General features: G+C 41.8%; 2 protein-coding genes and 1 non-coding gene across 4 annotated transcripts; 1 reads left to right on the forward strand and 2 right to left on the reverse strand.

Annotated features, from left to right (window-relative positions):
* Window positions 1-1,004: 1,004 nt before the first annotated feature.
* On the reverse strand, window positions 1,005-1,078 carry trnat-agu (transfer RNA threonine (anticodon AGU)). Its single transcript has one exon. It is a non-coding gene; the product is annotated as a tRNA-Thr (tRNA).
* A 3,288-nt stretch (window positions 1,079-4,366) lies between these two features.
* hvcn1 (hydrogen voltage-gated channel 1) lies at window positions 4,367-10,941 on the forward strand. Of its 2 annotated transcripts, none has more exons than XM_063014396.1 (6): window positions 4,367-4,472; window positions 7,456-7,667; window positions 8,102-8,206; window positions 9,136-9,367; window positions 9,666-9,778; window positions 10,571-10,940. In XM_063014396.1, exons 2-6 carry the CDS (start codon window positions 7,485-7,487, stop codon window positions 10,625-10,627), a joined length of 690 nt encoding a protein of 229 aa, XP_062870466.1. In that variant the 5' UTR covers window positions 4,367-4,472; window positions 7,456-7,484; the 3' UTR covers window positions 10,628-10,940. The 2 variants fall into 2 exon arrangements, with proteins under 2 accessions (XP_062870466.1, XP_062870467.1); XM_063014397.1 differs by lacking the exon at window positions 4,367-4,472 and adding an exon at window positions 4,750-4,822 and having other exon boundaries at window positions 10,571-10,941.
* On the reverse strand, window positions 10,897-22,853 carry tctn1 (tectonic family member 1). The gene is made up of 14 exons (XM_063014395.1): window positions 22,485-22,853; window positions 21,255-21,372; window positions 20,035-20,168; window positions 19,793-19,944; window positions 19,083-19,185; window positions 18,452-18,561; window positions 18,216-18,236; window positions 16,919-17,059; window positions 16,527-16,652; window positions 15,595-15,683; window positions 14,417-14,554; window positions 14,106-14,259; window positions 13,059-13,190; window positions 10,897-12,258 (listed from the first exon to the last, which is right to left on the reverse strand). The coding sequence occupies exons 1-14, from the start codon at window positions 22,798-22,800 to the stop codon at window positions 12,112-12,114; spliced, it is 1,881 nt and encodes a 626-aa protein (XP_062870465.1). The 5' UTR covers window positions 22,801-22,853; the 3' UTR covers window positions 10,897-12,111.
* Window positions 22,854-23,574: the final 721 nt, after the last annotated feature.

Genomic DNA, 23,574 nt, shown 5'->3' on the forward strand with positions numbered 1-23,574 from the left:
TGTTTTACCGCTGTGCCTCCTGAGCAGCGTACGTTTTTATTATATCATTCAGGAATATGCTGAATGAGTCCCACAATCAAGTAGGTATACACTGGTATACCAGGTATTTCAGAGACTTGCCAAAAACCCAGCTAAAAAAAAGGTGGCACAGAAATGAGATTAGACTGTGGGCCATGAATTTATGCTGTTTCACATCTTGACTTCTGATTTCATGTTTTCCAGTCATGGCTACAGGGGTGGGAAAGTCATTTCCCTCTTTCTGATTAAAGTAATCATGTAATCTGCAACACGACAACCAAAATATTACACATAATAAACCAGCCACAAAAAATTATATTATAAAGTTATATTTGAATACGATTGGGGAAAAAATTGGCCAAGTCATCCAACACAGTAAGCGCAGATATGTCAGGAAATACTGGTGAAATGAAGAAAGGTTAAAAACACTGAAGAACTGTGTTGCTTGTGATAAATCTGAGTGAATATTACTGTATCCTGTATAAATGTTACTCTGTTTTACCGTTTCTATATGAGGATTTTTAAGAACCAGATGAGATTCTGGCAACCTTGTTTAGGGGCGGTATACTCCGCCTCTGTGGGTAAACCCTTCTGGGAGAACTGCCAGAAAACACTAACACTCACAACAGAATGCCCACTGAGGGCACCTAAATGCCCTGAAATCTAATATGAGGACAAAATGACTGAATGTTATTATTTGCCTGCACAGCCTGTAATATTAGGGATTAGCTAAATGCTAACTACTGTTTCTGAGAGGTTTAGTAGCCATGGCAACAACTTTAGCCTTTACTAAACACATACAGACGTTTTATCCAACATATATAACAATTAAATTTGTTTAATAGTTATATTTGAATGATTATTACATTTACATTTTCAGCATTTAGCGGACGCTTTTATCCAAAGTGACTTACAGTACTGTGACAGTATATTGACTAAGCAATTGAGGGTTAAGGGCCTCGCTCAAGGGCCCAACAGTGGCAACCTGGCAGTGGTGGGGCTTGAACCAGCGACCTTTGGATTACTAGTCCAGTACCTTGACCACTAGGCTACAACTGCCCACAACTGATATACTGATTATATTAATCATTGTTTTATATCATTTGTACAATCACAAATTATTAATGATAAACCCACTGATCTGCAGCACCAGGTGGATTAACAAGTCTGTAGCAGTAAAAGTGGTTTATTATAAAGTATAATGTGGTATTTTGCAGGTATTTTACTTATATTCACAAACAAACACACATCATATACACACATTTAGTATCAAAGTACCTACATGTTCAAAACATGTACAAAATATGTAGAATAATGAACTGACATGGTCTAAACTTTATGATGTTGTAGAATAAATCAGGACAATCCCAGATAGGTCCCATCATAGAGACCAAACATCCCAAAATCTGTTTATTTAGTGAATAATTAAAATGTAAGAGGCAAAAAGTGGCTGATAAATTAATGTCTTTATTTATTACTTTAAACAGCACATGGCCCCAAAGTGCTTGAATTTTAAACCCTCAAATTGACAGCCCACAGCTCAACAGTTCAGATTATCTCTGTCCCATTATACTGGGTGGAACACTCATTACAGTGTTCATGTTTTTAGGAGACATTCAATGAATGCAATGAAGTTTAATACAATAATTATAGTTGTATACGGATGTGCTTGTTGGTTACACCCAGCAGATAGATTGGCATGTTTTATCATCACATTTTCGTTGGGGGTCATTCATCACTTAGCAAAGCAGAGCGAAACAGAGCGGCCTAACAAGTCTGGTATTGATGTGTGCCAGGAGAACACTACAGACTGTGTACTGCCTTATGAGAGGTTTGGTGAAGAACATAATATAATAACTCAACCCAAAACATGACAAGGGTGGATTGGCTGCTTGAACTTGACCCTTGGTCTGAGTGAATGGGTAAGTAAGTGATGTCCCTTCATGGACTTCATGGTTCCTGCATTGTACCAGGTGTTTTTGGGTGATCCTGACCCATCACGACCCTGACCAAGATAAAACAGCTAGTGGAAATAAATGGATGAACAGAAGCTAGGTGTGAACAGAGGCTGATTCATTGGTAAGTGGGTTTTCTACCCTCGCTGGGTCCAGCTGTGTGAGGAAGAGAGTAATTGCTATGCTGCCCATTCATAACCATAAAGAACAGTCAGACCCATTCATCTGAGTATCTGCCTCAAGCAATGTCTCACGAATAAGTAAGTGTACAACTTTTGCATCCCATATGGTTTGTAAAATGACAAACATTTTTAAAAAAAGTGTACCTACATTTTGAAAGAAATTACTGATTGAGCAGGTAAGTAGGTTTGTGATGCCCAGCAAAGGATGGCACCATGTCTAGGTTATATTCCTGTCTTGTACCTAGTGTTTTTTTTCATCACAAATCAGTTTACTAAACACATAGCTTAACAATTTCAGTGTAATGTTGATTCATTGAAAAATTACATAAATTTAATAATTTATTAGTGTTGGTGGGTTCATGTTTAAAATAAGTAAACAATAGCTGCAAATCTATGAACTTTAATGAGCTTCTGATGCATCAGTCAAATCCACCTGCTCAAACTCGTCTGATTATCTGTGCCAATGTTAACAATAAGAATCAAGAAATCTGAGCTTTTATACAAAGAAACATGACACGGTTTAAGAAATTCTGAAATTCATCTACATTTTTGTAGCTACCATTAACTTTATTTAAAAATAAAACCCAATCAAATATAATTTGTGTACATTTATCTAATTCTTAACTGTGTGAAGAAACATGCTTAAAGTAAAACTGAGCTACAGTAAATTATACAAACTGTACTGAGTGTTAGATTAAAATCACCACTTAATTTAACTATTTTTATTTGCAATTAAATACACGGAATGCAGTTTGCACAAAGATGCAGTATTGTTGTCTAAAATAATTACCAATAAATGAAACTCAAAGGAAGCGTCTCTGTTTAGTTTAGCCAGTTAAGACTGCGCCACCTAACGGACAAAATCAGCGGTCACACAAATAAGAAAGAAAAGAACGGTTAGAAAATGTAAGAATGTGAATAAAAGTGAAGAAAATGCAAGACTGATACAGATTTACAGATGAAAAGTGAGGGAAATGGAAGGAACATAAGACAGAATATGAGAAAAAATGAAGAAAACAAGAAAAAGGGTGAAAAAATAGATCAAAAGAATGAATGAAATAGGCAGAAAGAAAATACGAATTAATAGGGTAATTAAATAGAAAAAAGACATGATGGAAAAAGACAAAAAAGAGAATAAGAAAAGAAAGAAAAAGAAAGAAAAGCTTCTTTAAAAAAAAAGTTGTTAACCCAAAGATTTAAAAAATTTGTTGCACCAGAACTGTCAAAAAGTCCATCAGTCAGTCAATCAACAATCTGTCTGTCTGTTATGACTGGGATGAAGATTAGATCAGTTTAGACAGCTTTCTATCCAATCCACTATTTATAAAGACTAATTTCTAGAAAGAAATGCACCATGGTAAAAGAAGGAAAGTATAAATGATTAGTTGTTCTGAACTGCAGCAATCATTTATTAATCAGCTATCATTTTGTAGAACCGTTGAGCTCCTGTTGACCCTTGACTGTAGTTATTTGGAGTCTGGCATGCTAGTTCCCACTAGTCTTCCCTTTAGGTTTCCTCCCAAAAGTGGGCGGCACGGTGGCTAAGTGGGTAGCACAGTCGCCTCACAGCAAGAAGGTCCTGGGTTCGATCCCCAGGTGGGGCGGTCCGGGTGCTTTCTGTGTGGAGTTGGCATGTTCTCCCCGTGTCTGCGTGGGTTTACTCCGGGTGCTCCGACTGTGTTCGATATAAACTTGTGTAATGAGTAGCTACCATTCCTGTCATGAATGTAACCAAAGTGTAAAACATGACGTTAAAATCCTAATAAACAATCAAACAAACAATTGCTCCCAAAAAAACACACAGAAGCTGTATTGACTGCTCTAAACTGTACTTTGGAAGTTGGGGTCAGAGCACAGGGTCAGTCATTGTATGTCTGCCCTGGAGTTGAGAGGGTTAAGGGCCTTTCTCAAGGACCCAACAGTGCCAACTGTTAACCTTCTCACTTGGTCATTCACAGCTCTTCCCTCTCTAGCCACAGTCCCACTGCTAGTCCCCAATTCATGAGTTTGTGTGTGCTGTTCTCCAACAGATTGGCGCACATTGCGACCCTGACCAGGATAAATAGTTACTGATACTGAATCAATCAGTCAAAAAATGAAGGAGGTGCGTCCACTGCATCCCACTGCATCCCACTGCGTGATCATGGCGCTTGTGTTGCTGGTCTGAGATCAGTAGATGGAGCTGAACCCAGCCGAGGCAGAGGCGGAGTTTTAGGGTCAAAGTTTTGTCCAGACTGCAGGAATCATCAGATCTCAACATTTCACTACAAACGAAATCCAATCACAGTTTATCCATCAGCTCTGATCCGACAACAAGGTAAAACACATTCACTTTAATTTAGTTAGTCTGATGTGTGTCGTATTACCAGATGTTCGCTGCTCGCTGCTAGTGTATCTACAATCCCAAACCAAACATCCTGTTGTCCAAGATACTCCCGTGTTTTTGTACCAGGATTAAAATAACACGTTTCACGCAGATATGAATTGTAGTTTTGGAATCGCATTGACTTTTAGCACTTGATTGAGTTTGCAGTTTGTAATCAGAAGCGTTAAGGTGAATGAGGGAGTGTGAAAGGAAATCACGAGTTTACCACAAGCCCCACATGATCGTCCTTCCCTCACAGTGAACCCCATATTTACCTTCAACACCTGAAATATAAGCTAAAGGTAAAATATTAGGAATAATAAGTATTGTAATGCGTTTATATTTACCTGTATTTCAGGCGAAGTGAACTTGACGATAATCAACATTAAAATTGAATAAACTTGAATAAACTCACTCAACAAGAATCAAGGAACAAACTACAATTATCTATATTACAAAAAGTTCTTCGATTAATTATTAGTTAATAGAAAGAACGTCGATTATCAGGCGATTATGGTAAGCCGTTTTAGCTTTTAATCCTCCTTTTCTTGATATCAGGAATTCAATTTTTGATATCAAGAATTCAATTCTTACTAGTAAAAAATTAATTCTTACTAGTAAAAATTAAATTTTTGTTATCAAGAATTACATTCTTGATATTGAAAATGTAATTTTAACTAGTAAGAATTCAATTCTTGATATCAAAAATTCATAGTTACATTTTTGATATCAAGAATTTAATTCTTACTAGTTAATTAAATTTTTGATATCAAGAATTTAATTTTTGATATCAGAAAATACATTTTTTACTAGTAAGAATTAAATTTTTACTAGTTAAAATTGTATTCAAATGGTCTGTTTAAATATATCCAATAGTAGCTCATTGTCACTGCATGTGGGAGTGTCTCCAAATATTCAGGGTTGCCAAGTCTGCAATAAAATGTGAGTTTGATAGATGACAGAGATAAATAAAATGACAATGGATTATATTAAATTGAATATGTTTTCTTAATGTTTGCTTACGTTGTTTAGCTAATTCCAAAGTAGCTAATATTTTTTAGTTTTGTTATTAAAGCGCATTCGTTGTTACCATCTGTGAGATGACTGACATAAGTGTCTGGCAACCATGCTCCCATTACACTGACCATAGACCTGGCATTACACACATCTGACTGATTTTTGTCTCTTACACTGTATATAAATCACTGTCATGTGAACCACTGAGAATCAGGAGCTTTGACTTAAACAGGCATTGCAAGTGATTGGAAATCAAATGTAATTATCAATAATTGACTTTAAAAAAAATCTAAGATCTGTTTTTTTTCTAAAGTAATCATCATTAATAGAGGAATCAAATAAATGTGTATTTATTTAGTAGACCGTTCAGTCTCTGGTTTCCAAAGTCCAATCTACTGGACTGTTGCACATTTTAAGTTGGACCAGAGAAACTCCATTAGAAAGTTGTTCATTAGTGTAATTGACTTCGTAAAGTGTAGATGTGAGAGAGTTGGGATGCAGTAATGAAGTGATGTTACATTTTACAGCTTTCATACACGTCATTCCATACATTATTAACACGTCTGTGTTACAAAAGAAATGTGGTTTAATACTGATATGTAGATTACGCGATAGAGCTTAGATTTAAGGATTAGATGTATTTTCAGTCTGCAGATTTTAAACATGTTTACTTTTTAATGTAAATGCTCGAGTATGCTGCAAAATCTGTAATGTACAACCTTTACTATTTTGTTTACAATGGCTTGCAGTACATGTGGTTCATGATGTTGTGTCTTTAAGAAAAGCACAACCCAAGTTAGCCCCGCCTTTAAATTTACATGCAAATCAACTCATTATCATTAGAACATGTAATAATTCAATTCTTACTAGTAAGAATGTAATTCTTGATATCAAAAATTGAATTCCTGATATCAAGAAAGAGGATTAAAAGCTAAAACGGCTTACCATAGGCGATTGTCTAATATAAATCTACCTGTCATGAAGCGACCGTTACTCCGCACGAGCCCAATTCCAAAAAAAAAAATAACGGTTTCTACAGTTAAAAAATAACCGTCACAGCCAGGGAACAAACGAACGCCTGACCAGGAGCTTGTTGGACATTGGAATCCAATCCAAAACCGTGATCATTAATTACGAATTTGGCTAAAACTGCTTTCACTTCTCTTGGAAAAGCTTTCCACAGGATTTAAAAGTGTGTCTGTGGGGATTTGCACCGGTCCAATCAACAGCGTTTGTGTGGTTGAGTGATAATAAACGTTCCATCTGTCTCCAAGGTGTTTAATGGTTTGGCATTGCTTGAATGCAGTGCTGTCCGACGGCTCACAAGCATTTAATAATGTTTTTTGACCTTTGTGGAGATGTGATTTTCTAAGTCTTTCTATAATGTTATGGACAGTAGATGGGGACATCTCTAAATTCCTTGTAGTTGTGTTTTTTGAACTGTTAGACCTTTTACTCGTGCGTTTTTTCATCCGTCTTTGCTTGTGAATGACTAAGCCGTCTGTGAATGTTCTTTTTATTTACATTTTATAGCGTTCCTGCTTTTACTTTGGGAGATACCATATTGTTCTTTAAAACAAAACATAAAATAACTTATACAGATAACATAACTTATCAGCCTGTATGGAATGACTAAATCTAAAAATCAAACAGTTCTGATAGTATTATATGGTGCAGTATTTTGACGTGGATGTTTGTTTAAATACTTCTTGCCATTAATTGCCATTGCATTCCCCATCTGTGTTGGCGCCAAGCTGAGATATAAACCTCAGACCTTGAGTCATTGTTATAGACATGCATTTTAGGACTGTATTCCACTTTGAGTAGAATATATCTATCAGGTTGATGTCCAGTTTAAACATTTTTGTCACTTTCACCCAAATTTCAAAATGAAGCTAAAGTAGTATTCTTCTTTCAGCTGTATTTGGTTGACCTGTGGGACCCAACATGTCCCGTTATCTGAGGTTTTTTACTACGGTGGGTGATGACAACCTTCATGTGGCGTCCAAGTGGAACGATGAGGAATTTCATGAGACCAGTGAGGTCGTGGAACCTGCAAAACATCCACTCATCACCCAGCTGACCTTCAGAGATGCACTAAAGAGACTCTTCACCTCAGAGAAGTTTCAGGTGGGACATTTCAAGCAGCTTCTGAGTGCAGGTGTCATTTTTATTTCCAATTATAGTGGACAGTAATACTGATACCTTGATCCACATATTACAATTACTCTCGGGGCATCCTTGGTTGTTTCCAAGGCCGCCGGTGCATCCTGCACTTGCCCTGTGGTCCTTTTTCCATGAGATGTGTCTGAAACAGCACTAGTATGAACTGCCATGAGGCATTCTTGTGAGATACTTGAAGTCACTTTCACTGGTCCAGCTAAAAACAATAGTTTTAAATAATGTGAATAATTCTTTGTGTTTATTATTTATGTTGGTGAACTGTTAATACTTTACTGGATGTGTGAGCAGGCATCAGTTGAGTAATGGTTCACCCACAGTTTGTTTCTTTAGATTGGGAAATGTTTGACTAGAGCATAACTTCTGGTTTTTCTGTGTTCTAGATAACAGTTGTGTGCCTGGTGATCCTGGACGCCGTATTTGTGTTGTGTGAACTGCTCATCGACTTGTCAATAATTAAAGCAGACGAACACCGGGTCGCTCCTCAGGTGAGCTAAGAAAAACCAGAAAGGCCAAAGCCCTTCAATGTATTAATACCTGTTCAGGGTATTCCAATGAGAATGAAGACCTGCAGCCTCACCTGTTTACTGTGGATAAGATCTTAAATGGGAAAAGGTCCCCCACAGAGCAGGTATTATTTAGGTGGTGGATGATTCTCAGCACTGCAGTGACGCTGACATGGTGGTGGTGTGTTAGTGTGTGTTGTGCTGGTATAAGTTTTTAAACAACGTGTCCACTCACTGTCCACTCTATTAGACGCTCCTACCTAGTCGGTCCACCTTGTAGATGTAAAGTCAGAGACGATCGCTCATCTATTGCTGCTGTTTGAGTCGCTCATCTTCTAGACCTTCATCAGTGCTCACAGGACGCTGCCCTCGGGGCGCTGTCGGCTGGATATTTTTTTGGTTGGTGGACTATTCTCAGTCCAGCAGTGACAGTGAGAGTGAGGTGTTTAAAAACTCCAGCAGCGCTGCTGTGTCTGATCCACTCATACCAGCACAACACACACAAACACACCGCCACCATGTCAGTGTCACTGCAGTGCTGAGAATGATCCACCACCTAAATAATACCTGCTCTGTGGGGGTCCTGACCATTAAAGAACAGCATGAAAGGGGGCTAACAAAGCATGCAGAGAAACAGAATGGACTACAGTCAGTAATTGTAGAACTACAAAGTGCTTCTATATTGTAAGTGGAGCTGATAACATGGACAGTGTGTGTAGAAACAAGGAGGTGGTTTTAATGTTATGGCTGATTGGTGTATATGGCAGTGGTGTGGGGGTGCTTTGTTAAATCAGGACCTAAGCGAACTGTCCCTATTGAGAGAACATGCTAAACTCCCTGCATAGTATTTTTATGATTACCAGGAAAGACAAACAGTAATAATAGACGAAGCTTCTCCGTTGATGCTGCAGGTGTTTCACTACCTGAGTCTGGCTCTGCTCACGTTCTTCATGGTGGAGCTGGCCGGGAAGCTCTACGCGTATCGGCTGGAGTTCTTCAAACACAAGTTCGAGGTGTTTGATGGGATTGTGGTGATCGTTTCTTTCGTCTTGGATATTGTGTACATCTCCAAAGAAGATGCCTTTGATGGCATGGGCCTCCTGATTCTGCTCAGGCTCTGGAGGGTGGCCAGGATCGTAAACGGTACAGCTTATTCATTCACTCATTTTTATTAACCAGTCAGGGTAATGGTGGGTCTAACGTGAACAAAAGCTCGGTTTAAAGAAACTCCAGGGCGTTAGTGGCCGGCACAGAGCCTTTCATTGTGACCTAGACAGAATTCTGATTCTGACCCATTTGAGATTCAGTGACATGTTAAGAAATTAAACCAGCAGTTCATGTCCGATGACCAGAGCTTTGGACACCTCAGATTTCATGCAGTTTTGTTTTAAAATCCAACCTGGAATGAACATCACAGCTGATGTTTCTCACCCTGCTGCAGGAATTCTGTTATCAGTGAAGAACAGAGCGTACCACAAAGTAGAGCAGCTGAGAGAGGAGAACGATCGCCTCGTCCAGCGAGTCACAGACCTCCAAGACCAGAAAAGCAAATTGGTAAGTATTGGACAGCAGTGGACGTGTGTTTTGTTGTGGGCACCTTGTAGAGAACCGACAACGACTTTAAATGGTAGGGCCATACGCCCATGGGTCTGTCCTTGAGACAGACCCCATGACTTGGAGGACAATTAGCCAACCACTTCTTTTAACCTTCACAAGGCGGGTTTTAATGGGGATTAGTATCCTGTATGGCAGTGTTTCCCAACCACTGTGCCGCGGCACATAAGTGTGCCGTGAGAAATCATCAGGTGTGCCGCGGGAGAAGTGTAGTGACAGGCAGAACAATTACAACTTCTTGGTGGTGTGCCTTGTGATTTTTTCTATGTGAATTATGTGCCGTGGCTCAAAAAGGTTGGGAAACACTGCTGTATGGAGAGTCACGCACTGCGCAGCACCCTAACCAGCCAGCAGAGGGTGCAATTGCACCAGCGACTTGGCAGACGTTAACCAATTAGACATTAGCCTATCATATCCGGCCGTAGCAGAGCTGTGATTCGAACTAACAAGCTCAAGATCTCAGCACTGGTGGGCTAACAATTTTTACTGCTGAGTGCCCATAATACTATTTTTTTAACAGGTTCTTTGTCTTTAGAGACATTGAATGACCTAAAACAGGTCAGCTAAGTACGGTAAGAAAACATGCAGGTATATTATACTGGTAAGAACACTTATAGCTGTCAGATTGCATGGCTGGAAGCACCAGATGTACAAATCCCCACAGTACCCAGCCTTAATGAACACAAATGTAGTTTTAATGTTGAATTTCTGTGTTTTTTGTTGCGTTTACAGGATCAGGAGTTGAGTCGGTTACAGTCCCTCCTGAAACAGCATGGCATCCAGTTCTGACACTATCCACTCTTGCAGTCTGGCACAGTGAAGTAACACACTCCAAACAGGATGCCAATCCATCACGACACAGCTTGTCAACAACTGACCGGCCAGTAGCGCAACTGGGGATTTGAGACTTGGAACCCAGTGGTAGTGGGCTAGCATGATTAACCACTGCGCCACCCGAGCTTTAAATGCTAATATTATATACAGTAAGTGATTCTGAAAAGCTTTTCTTCTGCTTATTTAATCTACATAGTATTATATAAATGCTAAACATGTGTGTATATATTATATATTTTTTATTGAAAATAATCTGTATAAAGAATAAAAAGATGACAAAACCTGAGTGCAGAACCTGAGTGCAGTAAATACACATCAACTAACAAAGCTAATAGAAACGTAAACACCTACCTATTCAGTTATGTAAATGAAACAAGGGTACAGTTCACACTGAAACCTAAACCCTGTTAAAAATACAGACTTCAGGACGTTCACTGTACAGAATAAAGAATTATTCACAATGGCAACATCGATTCTAAATGCAACGCAGGTCAATAAATAAACACATGAAATGCATGTGGTAGATACTAAGTGAGGGTTAACTATGTAAAATCTAAAACCTAAATGAACAGCGAGTTAGAAGTAGACAAGACAAAGGAAAAAAAAAAAAACATACAGTGCAAAGGTCTTCTTCCTTTTTTAACTGAATCAAAGAAATGTCGTCTTGAACAGCACAGCATTTAATCTGAGCCTCGATGAACTCAAATGGTTCATTTCCAAAATATATATAATATAATTCCACTTTTGGAACATCTTCCAGTGTCTGGACTTCAAAACCATGGCCATAAATGTGGAACTATTCACCTGTACCAGCCTCCTCTATCCTGTAAATGCTTACCACACTGTTTTGGAGAGTATCTGTAAGAAATCTGTACCAATTTCAACAACAGACGAGAATGTTGGACGAGAAGGCCTTTTCCCCTCTTCATTTATCTCCAAATCTAGTCATATCCAATTCCCCATTGTAAATCTGCTCCCACTTAGTCTCATATCAGATCAAGGAGAGCTGGAGCACATGTCCAAACTGGGGCCACTTCTTTTCACCTGAGTTTTGCTCCCACACAAAGAGCCACTTACCGACCTTCCCTTCCTCAAACATGGCTGACTGTTTGTGTGGATGCCTGGCCAGGTTGGTGGCTCTGCTGACATTTGAACTTGCGAGTTCTAGAATGACCGGAGCCCCGTCAAAATTTAATTTTATCCTAAAGGTGTTCATACACCTTTTACACACTGGAAAGAAGGATCTTCCCCAAGCTGCTGCAGGCACTGTGTCACATCCTGAAAGGTTCTGAAGTTCAAGGAGCAGGGCTAGGTGGACGCCTGCAGAGTTGCAACCAGAAATCGAGAAACTATATATATAACTCGGTAATATGATGAACACCTCAGGTGAGACGTGAAGTATGAACAGAACGATGAATGATTCGCATCACCAACACGGTTCAAACAAACGGGAAGAAGAAGTCAAACGGAAGCTTGGCGTCGATGCTTGGAGGAGCTCTGAATCCTGGACTGGCTGAGTCGGAGACATCGGTGAAGCTTACAGAACTGGTGACGGAGACGACGCCTCCACCGGTGGAGACAGACGGCTGGGAAACAAAGGAAACTGCTTTCAGATGTTTGGATTTGCAACCGTCTGAGGTTGTTTTAACATTTAGAGCATTTAGCATACTCACAGTTATGACTGAATACAATTTGAGCAATTGTGGTTTAAGAGCCGTGCTCAGGGGCCCAAGAGTGGCAACCTGGCGGTGGAGGGGCTCGACCTGGCAACCTTCTGATTACTAGTTCAGTGCCATAACTGCTGAGCTACAATTGCTTTGGTTAGTTCTCAAAGGTTCTTCATCAGTTGTAAGTGTTGAAGAACCCAGAGTCTGTCATTCTTATTAAGGCCTTACACACAACATATGATCACAAGTATGTGAACCCCTGCCCTTATTCTATTGGACATTGTATTTAAAAAACCATAGCCGTTATTTGAGAAGCACCCCTTCTTTGCTGTCATAACAGCCTCCACTCTTTCAAAAATTCTTAACTTACAAGTTGAACTCACTAATCAGAAGGGGTGTCCACATTTCTTGGCTTTATAGTGCTTGCTGTAAGATCTTTCTATAGGTGATTTATACTGATTAGATTCAATGTGGATTTGGTGTCTGTTGTACACACTGGGCACAATAAGGGAACCAAGGGTGCAGACTTTCACAGGCCAGGTCAAGCTGATATTTTCATAGTCACATGGTGCTTCCAGCCAATCAGCATTTAGTCATTTAAAATGACAAATTACTGTAATAAAGTGTTTTCAAGATTATAGAACACAAGTCCAGTTCTACAGACTCTGTACTGCTAGACACTAGTTGACCAGGTTGACAGGAATGATGGAAGGACTTACCAAGGAGCTGGTGTTGTACTGGATCGTTTCCATTACACTCACTATCTGGGCTTGGGGATTCACCAAGGTACCGTACTTGGTCCATCTTACATTAAGGTGATAAAATACTGGAATGCTGCAATCCTGTGTGCTCTGAGATAAAACAGAGGTTTATTATTTTTTTTACATAATTTTAAATGCTATAAAAAAGCATTTCCTTTCTAAGGAAACATTCAAATTTAGAACAAAATACACTTAACCCTTGTTTAGACAGACAGATGGATGGGTGACCAGTGGATAAGTAGAAGGATGAAAAAATAAGACATAAATAGATTAATATATGGACAGATAGATAGAACAATGGTATATAAATAAAAAAGAAAGCAAGACAGACAGACAGAAAGAAAAAGAAGAAAGGATGGACAGACAGATAGATATAGATAGACAGACAGATAAACTGACCGACCGACAGACAGATAGATAGATATACTGTATATAGACAGACAGATACAGGCAAATGGATATAGATAGGTAGATAGACAGATATACAGACAGACAGCTAGATAGATAGATAGATAGATAGATAGATAGATAGATAGATAGATAGATAGATAAAGACAGACAGACAGACAGACAGACAGATATAGGCAAACAGATATAGACAGACAGACAGACAGATAGACAGGTAGATATAGGAAAACAGATATAGACAGACAGATAGATATACAAACAAACATATGTAGACTGACAGATATAGGCAAACAGACAGACAAAAAGACAGACAGACAGGCAGACAGCCTTCACTCTTCTCGTAAGGCTTTCCACTAGAGTTTGTCTGTGGGAATTTGGGCCCATTCAGTTAACAGTATATTTGTGAGATCAGACACTGGTGCTGGATGTGAAGGCCTGGCTTATAAAAGTGTTTAATGGGGTCGAGGCCAGGGCTCAAAAACCCCGTCTGTCCTAATTAATGACGTGGAGGGTAAAAATCTGACAGAACGGAAACAGAAGTGATGAAGTGAAAGTGATTAAGTTGGGTGAGATGGGTGAGATGGGTGCATGAATCACCGTGGTTGTGGTTTGATTCTCTATAGGAACCCAGTCCATGGGGTTTTGAGGAAGAGAATTTCCAAACGAAGCCACATGATCAGGAAAACTTTGGCCTTTCAGTCTCGCTAAAACAGCCTCGGTGATCAGTGAACAGTTCGCTCCGTCCTCCAGCCTGCAAAACCCATAATCAACAATTCTTACATACAAGCAACCACATTATTACATTATTATTCTTTATGTGGCACATTTACGTATCATTGTAGGCACTGTAAGGGAGACCTGGGTTCCACTTCTCACATTATACTGGTGTTGTGACCCTACTTTCATACCTGAAGGTGCATCCTGACACCACGTCTCTTCCGAACAGCACAGGCGAGCGCTGGGTCGACCCGGACAGACAATCCTGATCTGCAGAACTCTTCAGCACACTGAGAGATCCGCCTGGATCAGCGCTCTGAATAATCCCTCTGATTCAGGAGTTAAGGAACCGAAAGCTCAGACACATGCTAACAAGCAGAGGAAGCGTATCAGATGTGTCAGTATTCTAAACAGACATGTTCATGTGGGAATGCATGTAAAGTCATCAGGCTCTTCTTTTCACCTGCCAGTGGTGGATTCCTTTATTAGTATTCCACTACCACTCATGCCGGCGCCTTAACCAGACACTAGGAGTCACCGTTGCAGAGATGAGATGTTGAAGCGATACCTCTCATCCAGCCTCTATATTTCTGACACCAGGCTGTGGTTTGTGTGAGCCACTGATTCATGCACATACAAACCTCAGTTCCATATAAGTTAGGACAGGATGTGAAATGCTTAGAATAAACAGAAAGCAGTGATTTGTAAATTCTCGTGGCTCTGTATGAAAGTAAAATGGAACAAACTTCATGTTTTGAAAAATCAGAGGTGCATGTTTACCTCCGATTTATCCGAAATGATCCATAATGTGACACACAGCTTTAGCTGAGGAACCAGCTAAATCTAACACTTCATAATGCATGTAGTAATGCTGTCATAATACATGCATGTCATGGGGACTAATACACTTCCATATCCTAACAGATCCTGGCTCTTAAACCTCACACTAATAATAATCTGTATTTAATGCAGCCTTGCAGTTTGGACACAGAGATTTCTTAGGACTTGCAAAGTCTTATAATAATATTATGCACTGTAGAGGGTAAAAATCTCAAATTCTTGCAACTGCATATTGAAAAACGCTGCTCTTTAACAACATTCCTTGCTCATAAAGGACTAGGAACTTTCCAGATGCTCTTTTTGCTCTTCAGCATGGCAGCATCATCTTTTCCTTTTCACTGTTCATAGTTTTATAAGTGTTAATAAAGAAAAACATCTTGTTTTGAGCTGTTTTGTTTAAATACAGGTCAAAGCGGATTTCAAAAGCTCTGCTTCTCGTTTGCATCACTCACACCATCTCAACTTTTCTAGAATGAAGGTTTGTGCTGTATTCAGAAGGTTTTTATAGGTGGGTTTTGTTAAAGGATACTCTGCAGTTCTCCATCCTGCCACAAGAGGGAGCCCAACCACATAACCAGGGTTCCCACTGGAGCGGACAGTGGCGTCGCTTTTCGTCTCCTGCAGAAATTGTTTAAAAGTTATTCTGATTCTATAATATACTGATACACACCGATCAGCTATAACATTATGACCACCTCCTTGTTTTTTACGCACTTTGTAGTTCTACAATTACTGACTGTAGTCTACCTGTTTCTGTACTTACTTTTTTAGCCTGCTTTCACCCTGTTCTTTAATGGTCAGGACCCCCACAGGACCACCACAGAGCAGGTATTATTTAGGTGGTGGATGATTCTCAGCACTGCAGTGACACTGACATGGTGGTGTTGTGTTAGTGTGTGTTGTGCTGGTATGAGTGGATCAGACACAGCAGCGCTGCTGGAGTTTTTAATACCGTGTCCACTCACTGTCCACTCTATTAGACACTCCTACCTAGTCGGTCCACCTTGTAGATGTAAAGTCAGAGACGATCGCTCATCTATTGCTGCTGTTTGAGTCGCTCATCTTCTAGACCTTCATCAGTGGTCACAGGACGCTGCCCACGGGGCGCTGTCGGCTGGATGTTTTTGGTTGGTGGACGATTCTCAGTCCAGCAGTGACAGTGAGGTGTTTATAAACTCTGATCCACTCATACCAGCATAACACACCACCACCATGTCAGTGTCACTGCAGTGCTGAGAATGATCCAGCACCTAAATAATACCTGCTCTGTGGGGGTCCTAAAAAAGTATGCAGAGAAACAGATGAACTACAGTCAGTAATTGTAGAGCTACAAAGTGCTTCTATATGGTAAGTGGAGATGATAAAATGGACAGTGAGTGTAGAAACAAGGAGGTGGTTTTAATGTTATGGCTGATCGGTGTATATAATATAAATATACTGATTTAAATACTCAGTGTTTACCTGAACAAACTGTATCTGAAACTTCTGCTCTATCGGCGTCGTGTTTTTATCCACCGCACCGAGAACCACAGACGCCGAGACTTTCAGAATCTGACCGGCGTCACCAAATCTCACCGTGTACTTCACCTGCACCAGAGTTCCAAACACAACATCACACGCTGCTGGAGGACCCACTTCTCATTCACCGTTTATTTCACGTTCACAAACCACTTCATGGTTCCACCCATGGTTCGAATTACGCAGAGGATTGGCGGGTCTGGCCCTCCTAATCAATACATGGACCCCCCAAAAAAGAGCTGACCTTGGCCCCCCAATTGTCATTGTATAAATCGAGCACAATTCAGGAAAACCCTGGACAGGATTGTAAGTGAAGCCTCAGTGTCGGAGCTTACCTGCAGCACCACCTGGTTACATATCTCACCAGCTTCCGGGAACACAGGCTGGTAATCAGAAGCTGCGACGTCCTTCTCCAACAGTGTGTGTGCTCCCTCCAGAGACTGCAGTGTAACCTGTTCTACTGATACAGATACCAGCTACACACACACACACACACACACACACACACACACAGTCAGATATAAAGCTAATCCTGCCCTGATCTACTGATACAGATACCAGCTACACACACACACACACACACACACACACACAGTCAGATATAAAGCTAATCCTGCCCTGATCTAATCCATCATCACAACATTGCAATCGTACCCATACAGGCCGCCCAGCAAGTAAAGCAGGGTCCAAATTTGTGAAGCACTCGTGGACAAGAATGTGGAATATCGCCTCCACCCTTCGACTACACCAGTGTCCTTTATTCAGGAGAGGCTTTTCCACCTGTTGTTTTTCCCTTTATCTACTTTATCTAGTCACGTCTAATTCCCAATTGTAAATCACTGCTGCTTGTACGACCCCCGATATGATCAAGGATAGCCGGATCACCACACTACCCCTCCGACACGTGTCCAAGCTGCGGCCAATTCTTATCACTTGCCAGTGTCGGGTTCCCACACAAAACTGCATATACATGTACGGAGAGCCACGCTAAGCCCTATGTGACCACCCCCACCACTCACACACACACACACACACACACACACACACACACACACACAACACACACACATTCATACATTTTCAGCATTTAGCGGACGCCTTTATCCAAAGCGACTTACAGTACAGTATACAATCTGAGCAATTGAGGGTTAAGGGCCTTGCTCAAGGGCCCAACAGCAGCAACCTGGCAGTGGTGGGGCTTGAACCAGCAAACTTCTGATTACTAGTCCAGTACCCTAACCACTAGGCTACTGCTTGCCTAGTGGTTAGGGCACACCAACTTTTCTTTTTCTTTTGTGGCTCGTATTTTGAGTTTGTATTTCAATTAAAGTTTCACTTGGTTATGGGAGAATTTAGTAAACGCATCTGCAAACGGACAACGCAGCGGTAAAACACGCTAGCCCACCAGTGCTGAGATCTCAAGCTTTTGAGTTCCAATCTCAGCTCTGCTATCAGCTGTCCAGGCACCTACACAGACACACGATTGGCTGTGTAATTGTACACGGCTGAAACAGGGTTCTTTGTCACTAGTCTAAGTGTGGCCATGACCGGATTGTGTAAATGTTTAAATCTATTTATGATGTTCTTTATTACTTAGACGTTTTTAAAGTAGCACGTGGTTCATTGTCTTACCTCAGCATTACTGTCCCTTACCTGTAAAACAGAAAGGTGGAATGTTGAGAATGTTTCTACATACGAGAGAACAGAACTCTGTGTGATCGCTCTTGTCTTTATATTGTACAGACAGACTCTACATAAACAAAACAGTCACCCTGACTGGAGTATCACGATATAACGTGCAGCTGAACTTCATCACACGCCTGTTAATAAACCAGAACAGAAGACGCACGCGTGGCGTTCGGACTCACGGAGAAAACGCTGATGTTGGTGTACGTCCTGAGGTTCAGCGCCTCTAACGTGGTACAGTCCTGCGGCGTGAAGCTCCTCGTACATCCGCTCGTCTGATCCTTCAGAAATGCTGAGAGAAACAAACACAACTACAGATTCTCTCCCAGTTTAACCATTTCCTACTCCTGATTTGAAGTCGCCGGTTGCTTCTTTACATCAGCTAGCAGTGAATTTTTACCATGTGTTCCTCCAGTACTCGTGTTGGTGTCTGTGCTGGACAGCAGGGGTCACTCTTGCAGCAGCAATGAGGAGAAACATTAGGGTCACCCCCCACAAATGTGCACGCCAGTGCCTATGTGGTAGCACCGGTGCATGTGAGGGTGATGGATCTGTTAGATGTTGATCTGATGGAGGTTCCTCGCCGTTCACATGTTAAATGCAGCAGATCTGATCACCATAAAGACCCGAGGGACTTTGATAAGGACCAGACCGTTACGGCCAGACGACAGTGGTTCGAGGAGGGATGAGCCACAAACCACAGACAGGTTTTTGGGTGGTCTGGGTTTGGCGTCTGGTACAGACCAACGAGACATTTTCATGACATTTTTAAACAGAAGATGCAGGAGGGTCAGGAGGATGTGCTGGGATTACCTGCAGGGTTTGTATCTAAGCAGTTTGCCGTCCCAGCCGATGCTGGAAGCTTGAAGAAAGCAACCTGATCATCTTCAGCCCTCGTCCAGATGAGGTCTCCATACTGAAAATAAACACAGCACTCATTATGTGTTTGCTCAACATGTTCTCTATTCATTTGATTGTGTACTCGCTTCCAAATCTTATTTATTTCATAACTACGGCCACAACTAGCATGCAAACAAAGCTGCTCCTCCTGTTGGCCAAATCTAGTCGTACCCAATTCCCCAGATGTATCTCCTCTACTGCTGCAGACTCTCATCCTGACTGCAATTGCCAACCGCTTCTTTTCACCCGCATGGCAGGTTCATCATGTACAGTCACGCATTGCTCTCCGTTATTCCCAGTCTCTGTGCAGTACCTCGAACAGCCAGCAGAGGCCACAATCACAGCAGTGAAGAGGAAACCAAACGCCCCACCCACCCGGCAGACGTTATCTAATCGTGTCTGTGAGATTTAAACTCAAAAGCTTGAGATGTCAGGACACAGACTCATATTTGAACAGGATAAATTGACATTTTAATGTAAAAAAAAAAAAATTAATGTTTATTATGTGCTTGTACCTGCTGTATAGCAACAAAGGGTCTTATAGTCTGGAATTCTGTTCTGTCATCACTTAAATGTTAGTGCACTGATGTAAATAATAGAAAATAAAAATAGAGAAGCTTTACCGAGTATCCTGAGGAATTTCCCTGTACCGGAGATTGTGCGCCGTCATCCCCACTCGATGAGCCGAAGAAGAATCCCACATACTGACTGAAGAGACTGTCGAAATTCGCCTCGGTGGGGATTGTTGGAGTGTCAAAAGACATTCCTTTATTATCTGTAACAAACACAAACGTGCAGTCATATAGGGGTGCGATTACATATTCACAGAGCTCTACACGGCTGAATGTGGAGCTGATGTACGTACAGTTAGCAGACTGGACACAGAGGAGGTCAGGGTTGGTCTCGGGCTGGACAGACGTCCACACTTGGGATAACCCGTCTGCGGTTTGGGTGAGTGTGTAGACGGCTGCATCCTGGCTGCACAGTTTAGGGTCGCCACTGACAACACACAACATACGGGTCAGCGTTAGAAGGTCATACAGTGGTCCACTGTGTGCCTGATCATGACCTTAACAAAACAGTGGACGTTGGCACCTCACCGCAGCAATAACAGCCTCCACTCCTCTGGGAAGGCTTTCCAGATGCTTTCCAGCCCTTTCGGTCAAAAGAACATTTGTGAGGTCCGACATTAATGTTGGACAAGAAGGCCTGACTCGCAGTCAGTGTTCCAATTCATACCCCAGGTGTTTAATGGGGTTGTGGTCAGACCACTAAAGTTCCTCCCTACCAAACTCATCCTACCATGTCTTTATGGACATGCGGGCGGCACGGTGGCTCAGTGGGTAGCACTGTCGCCTCACAGCGAGAAGGTCCTGGGTTCCATTCCCAGATGGGGCGGTCCGGGTCCTTTCTGTGTGGAATTTGCATGTTCTCCCCATGTCCGGGTGCGTTTACTCCGGGTGCTCTGGTTTCCTCCCACAGTCCAAAGACGTGCAAGTGAGGTGAATCGGAGACACTAAATTATAATAAATGTGTTTAATAAATGACTGTGTTTGATATAACCTTGTGAACTGATGAATCTTGGGTAATGAGTAACTACAGTTCCTGTCATAAATGTAACCAAAGTGTAAAACATGACGTTAAAACCCAAATAAAGAAATAAACTTTATTAAAAAATACTGTTTCTATATACACTATATGGCCAAAAGTATTTGGACGCCTGACCATGAGCTTGTTGGGCATCCCATACATTTTATTTACATTTTAAAGCAGAAATATGCTTGGGTGGCACAGACATGATTGGCTATGCCTGGGTGTTCCTGCCCTGCACCCAGTGTTTCCTGGTGGAACCGGACCAGCTGCGACCCTGACCAGAATAAGGAATAAGGCGGCTGATGAAAATGGTGAGTCTGGTTTCCTTGGAATTAATGGGTGCAAGGCAATAACACCTCGTCCAGGACACCAATCCATTTCGGTTCCTCAGCAACCCCTCTTCCTCCCCAGACATAACCAATCATGACCGAGTGATAGCACCGCTGGGGAATCAAACCCTGGGTGTGGGGGTGTTTGATGGTGAGAACTTACGTGACTTTCTGTACTGAGCAGTGGGTGAAGAGAGCCACCTCCTGAGTACAGTCTGGATCACAGCAGCAGTTGATATCACACTCTTCTCTCTGTACGTTACACGGACACACCGCCGAGACTGAAACACACACACGTCGTTACCAGTCGGAGTGTGGTCCTGCTCACCGGGGTGTCGCGTCAAATAATCCATCACTAAATCATCATCATCATCAACACAAATACATCAGCAATGATGCTTCTAGTAACACGAAATTAACTGTACGTGGTTTTCAGTTCCAGAATGTGTCAGGACGTCATTTATAACGAAACGCGGGCCCTGGCACAAAGACGTGCAAGTACCGTTCCTGTCATGAATGGAAGTGTGTAAAACACGACGCTAAAATAAATAATAAATAAATAATAAATAATAAAAGGCTTCTCAAGCCTGAGCTCGAGAGGCAGTTTGCATTTCCTCTGTGTCCACATGGGTTTCCTACAGGTGCTCCGGTTTCCTCTCACAGTCCAAAGACATGCAGTCAGGACAACTGGAGATACAAAATTGCAAGAAGGGTTTGCTTCCTGGAGATGCCAGGGTCCTTTCTGTAAGGGGTTTTGCATGTTCTCCCCGTGTCCGTGTGGGTTTCCTCCGGGAGCTGCAGTCAGGTTAATTGAAGACGTGTGTGTGTGTGTGTGTGTGTGTGTAAATCAGACCCACAGTGACCCTGACCAGGACAAAAATGTATATTTTCCCTACATCTGCCTGGCTACATCTGACTTCTCCCACCCAACAAAAATATGCAGAGGGTGGATTGGCTGCTCTAAATTGCCCTGGTGGTGCCTCACAGCAAGAAGGTCCTGAGTTTGATCCCCAGGTGGAGCCATCTGGGTCCTTTCTGTAAGAGTTTTGCATGTTCTCCCTGTGTCCGTATGAGTTTCTTTCAGGTGCTCCGGTTTCCTCTCACAGTACAAAGACGTGCAGTCAGGATACCTGAAGATAAGTGTGTTAGTGTGTGTGTGTGTGTGTGTGTGTGTGAATCGGACCCACAGTGACCCTGACCAGGACAAAGTGAACGAATGAATATTTTCCCTATATCTGCCTGGCTACATCTGACCAAAATATGCAGAAGGTGGATTGGCTGCTCTAAATTGCCTCAGTGTTATGCACCGGCGGCGATACTCAGGGTGATTCCGAGTGGCACCAGACTCACCGCGACCATGACCAGAACCACTTGTGAGTTTGGACTGATTTACCTTGATTGAGAGTTTGGGGTAATGAACCAGACAGGGGTAAGGGCAGAGAGGAGACACTGATCCGCTCTGATTTTGGGCTTGCTGTGATGAATCCAGATGTTCCAGGTGTTTCTGGTGCAGCTGTGGTGAACGCTGATGCCTCGGTTGCTTCAGTCCTGGCTGCGGTGAACCCGGAGCTCTGTGGCTGATCTGAACCGGGTGATAAACTCTGGGTTTCTGTGTGTTCCGTTAAACTGAGCGCTTTATCCAGCTCAGATGTTTCTTTAGACACGATGTGTGTGATGTTCTCCTGACCTGAACCCACAATCTTCTTCATATCACACAGAACAGCTCCAACACACACCAGCAGAAGAACACAGGAACACAGGAACACCGCCATGCTTAGTAACCGACGCGTCTCCAGGAAGGATTCTGGGTAAAGCATCAGGGCTGTGTTACAAACCGAGCTCGAGTGTACACGAAGTGCACTAGATAGGCTGTGTATAAAAAAACAAGGTTCAACCAAGGTTACACTTGTAAGTCAGTGGCTCTAATGTATGATTCTAATGAGCGCTCATAAATGCTGCGTATTAATTACATTCATTACTGAGATTTACATTTGCTGCATTTAGCAGAAGCTTTTTATCCAAAGTGACTTACGGTCATGACTGAACAGGATTTTTCAAAAAAGACCTGGAATGCTGATTCATCTGACCACAATACACGTTTCCACTGTGTGATGGTCCATCCTAGATGCCACCGAGCCCAGAGAAGTCGACGCCGCTTCTGGACATGGTTAACACAAGACTTCTTTGTTGCACAGTAAAGTGTTAAGCATCATTTGTGCAGTAACTCTGTATTGTAGAGCTTAATAAAGGTTTGATAAACTAATCCCTCACCCATGTGGTTATATCAGCTAGTGTTGAGTGGAGGTTCTTGATGCCGTCTGAGGGATGGAAGATCACGAGCGTTCAGATTAAGCTCGCACCCTCGACCTTTACACACTGAAATTCCTCCTGATTCCTTGAATGGTTTAATGATATTCTGCACTGGAGAGGAAGAACATGCAAATCCCTTCCAATCTTTCTTTGAGGTTCATTGTTTTTAATCA

This window comes from Trichomycterus rosablanca, chromosome 18, assembly GCF_030014385.1.
Source record: "Trichomycterus rosablanca isolate fTriRos1 chromosome 18, fTriRos1.hap1, whole genome shotgun sequence".
Lineage (NCBI taxonomy): Eukaryota > Metazoa > Chordata > Actinopteri > Siluriformes > Trichomycteridae > Trichomycterus > Trichomycterus rosablanca.

What these genes read in the sequence shown, in the direction of transcription:
- hvcn1 (XM_063014396.1), top strand. Translation starts at nt 7,485, where the DNA reads ATGTCCCGTTATCTGAGGTTTTTTACTACGGTGGGTGATGACAACCTT. An exon ending in GGTGGCCAGGATCGTAAACG is followed by an intron (nt 9,368 to 9,665) that starts GTACAGCTTATT and finishes ACCCTGCTGCAG; the next exon opens with GAATTCTGTTATCAGTGAAG. An exon ending in AAGACCAGAAAAGCAAATTG is followed by an intron (nt 9,779 to 10,570) that starts GTAAGTATTGGA and finishes TTGCGTTTACAG; the next exon opens with GATCAGGAGTTGAGTCGGTT.
- tctn1 (XM_063014395.1), bottom strand. Translation starts at nt 22,800, where the DNA reads ATGAAGAAGATTGTGGGTTCAGGTCAGGAGAACATCACACACATCGTG. An exon ending in GAAATTCCTCAGGATACTCG is followed by an intron (nt 19,186 to 19,792) that starts GTAAAGCTTCTC and finishes GTTTATTTTCAG; the next exon opens with TATGGAGACCTCATCTGGAC. An exon ending in GTGTCAGGATGCACCTTCAG is followed by an intron (nt 14,260 to 14,416) that starts GTATGAAAGTAG and finishes TGGGTTTTGCAG; the next exon opens with GCTGGAGGACGGAGCGAACT.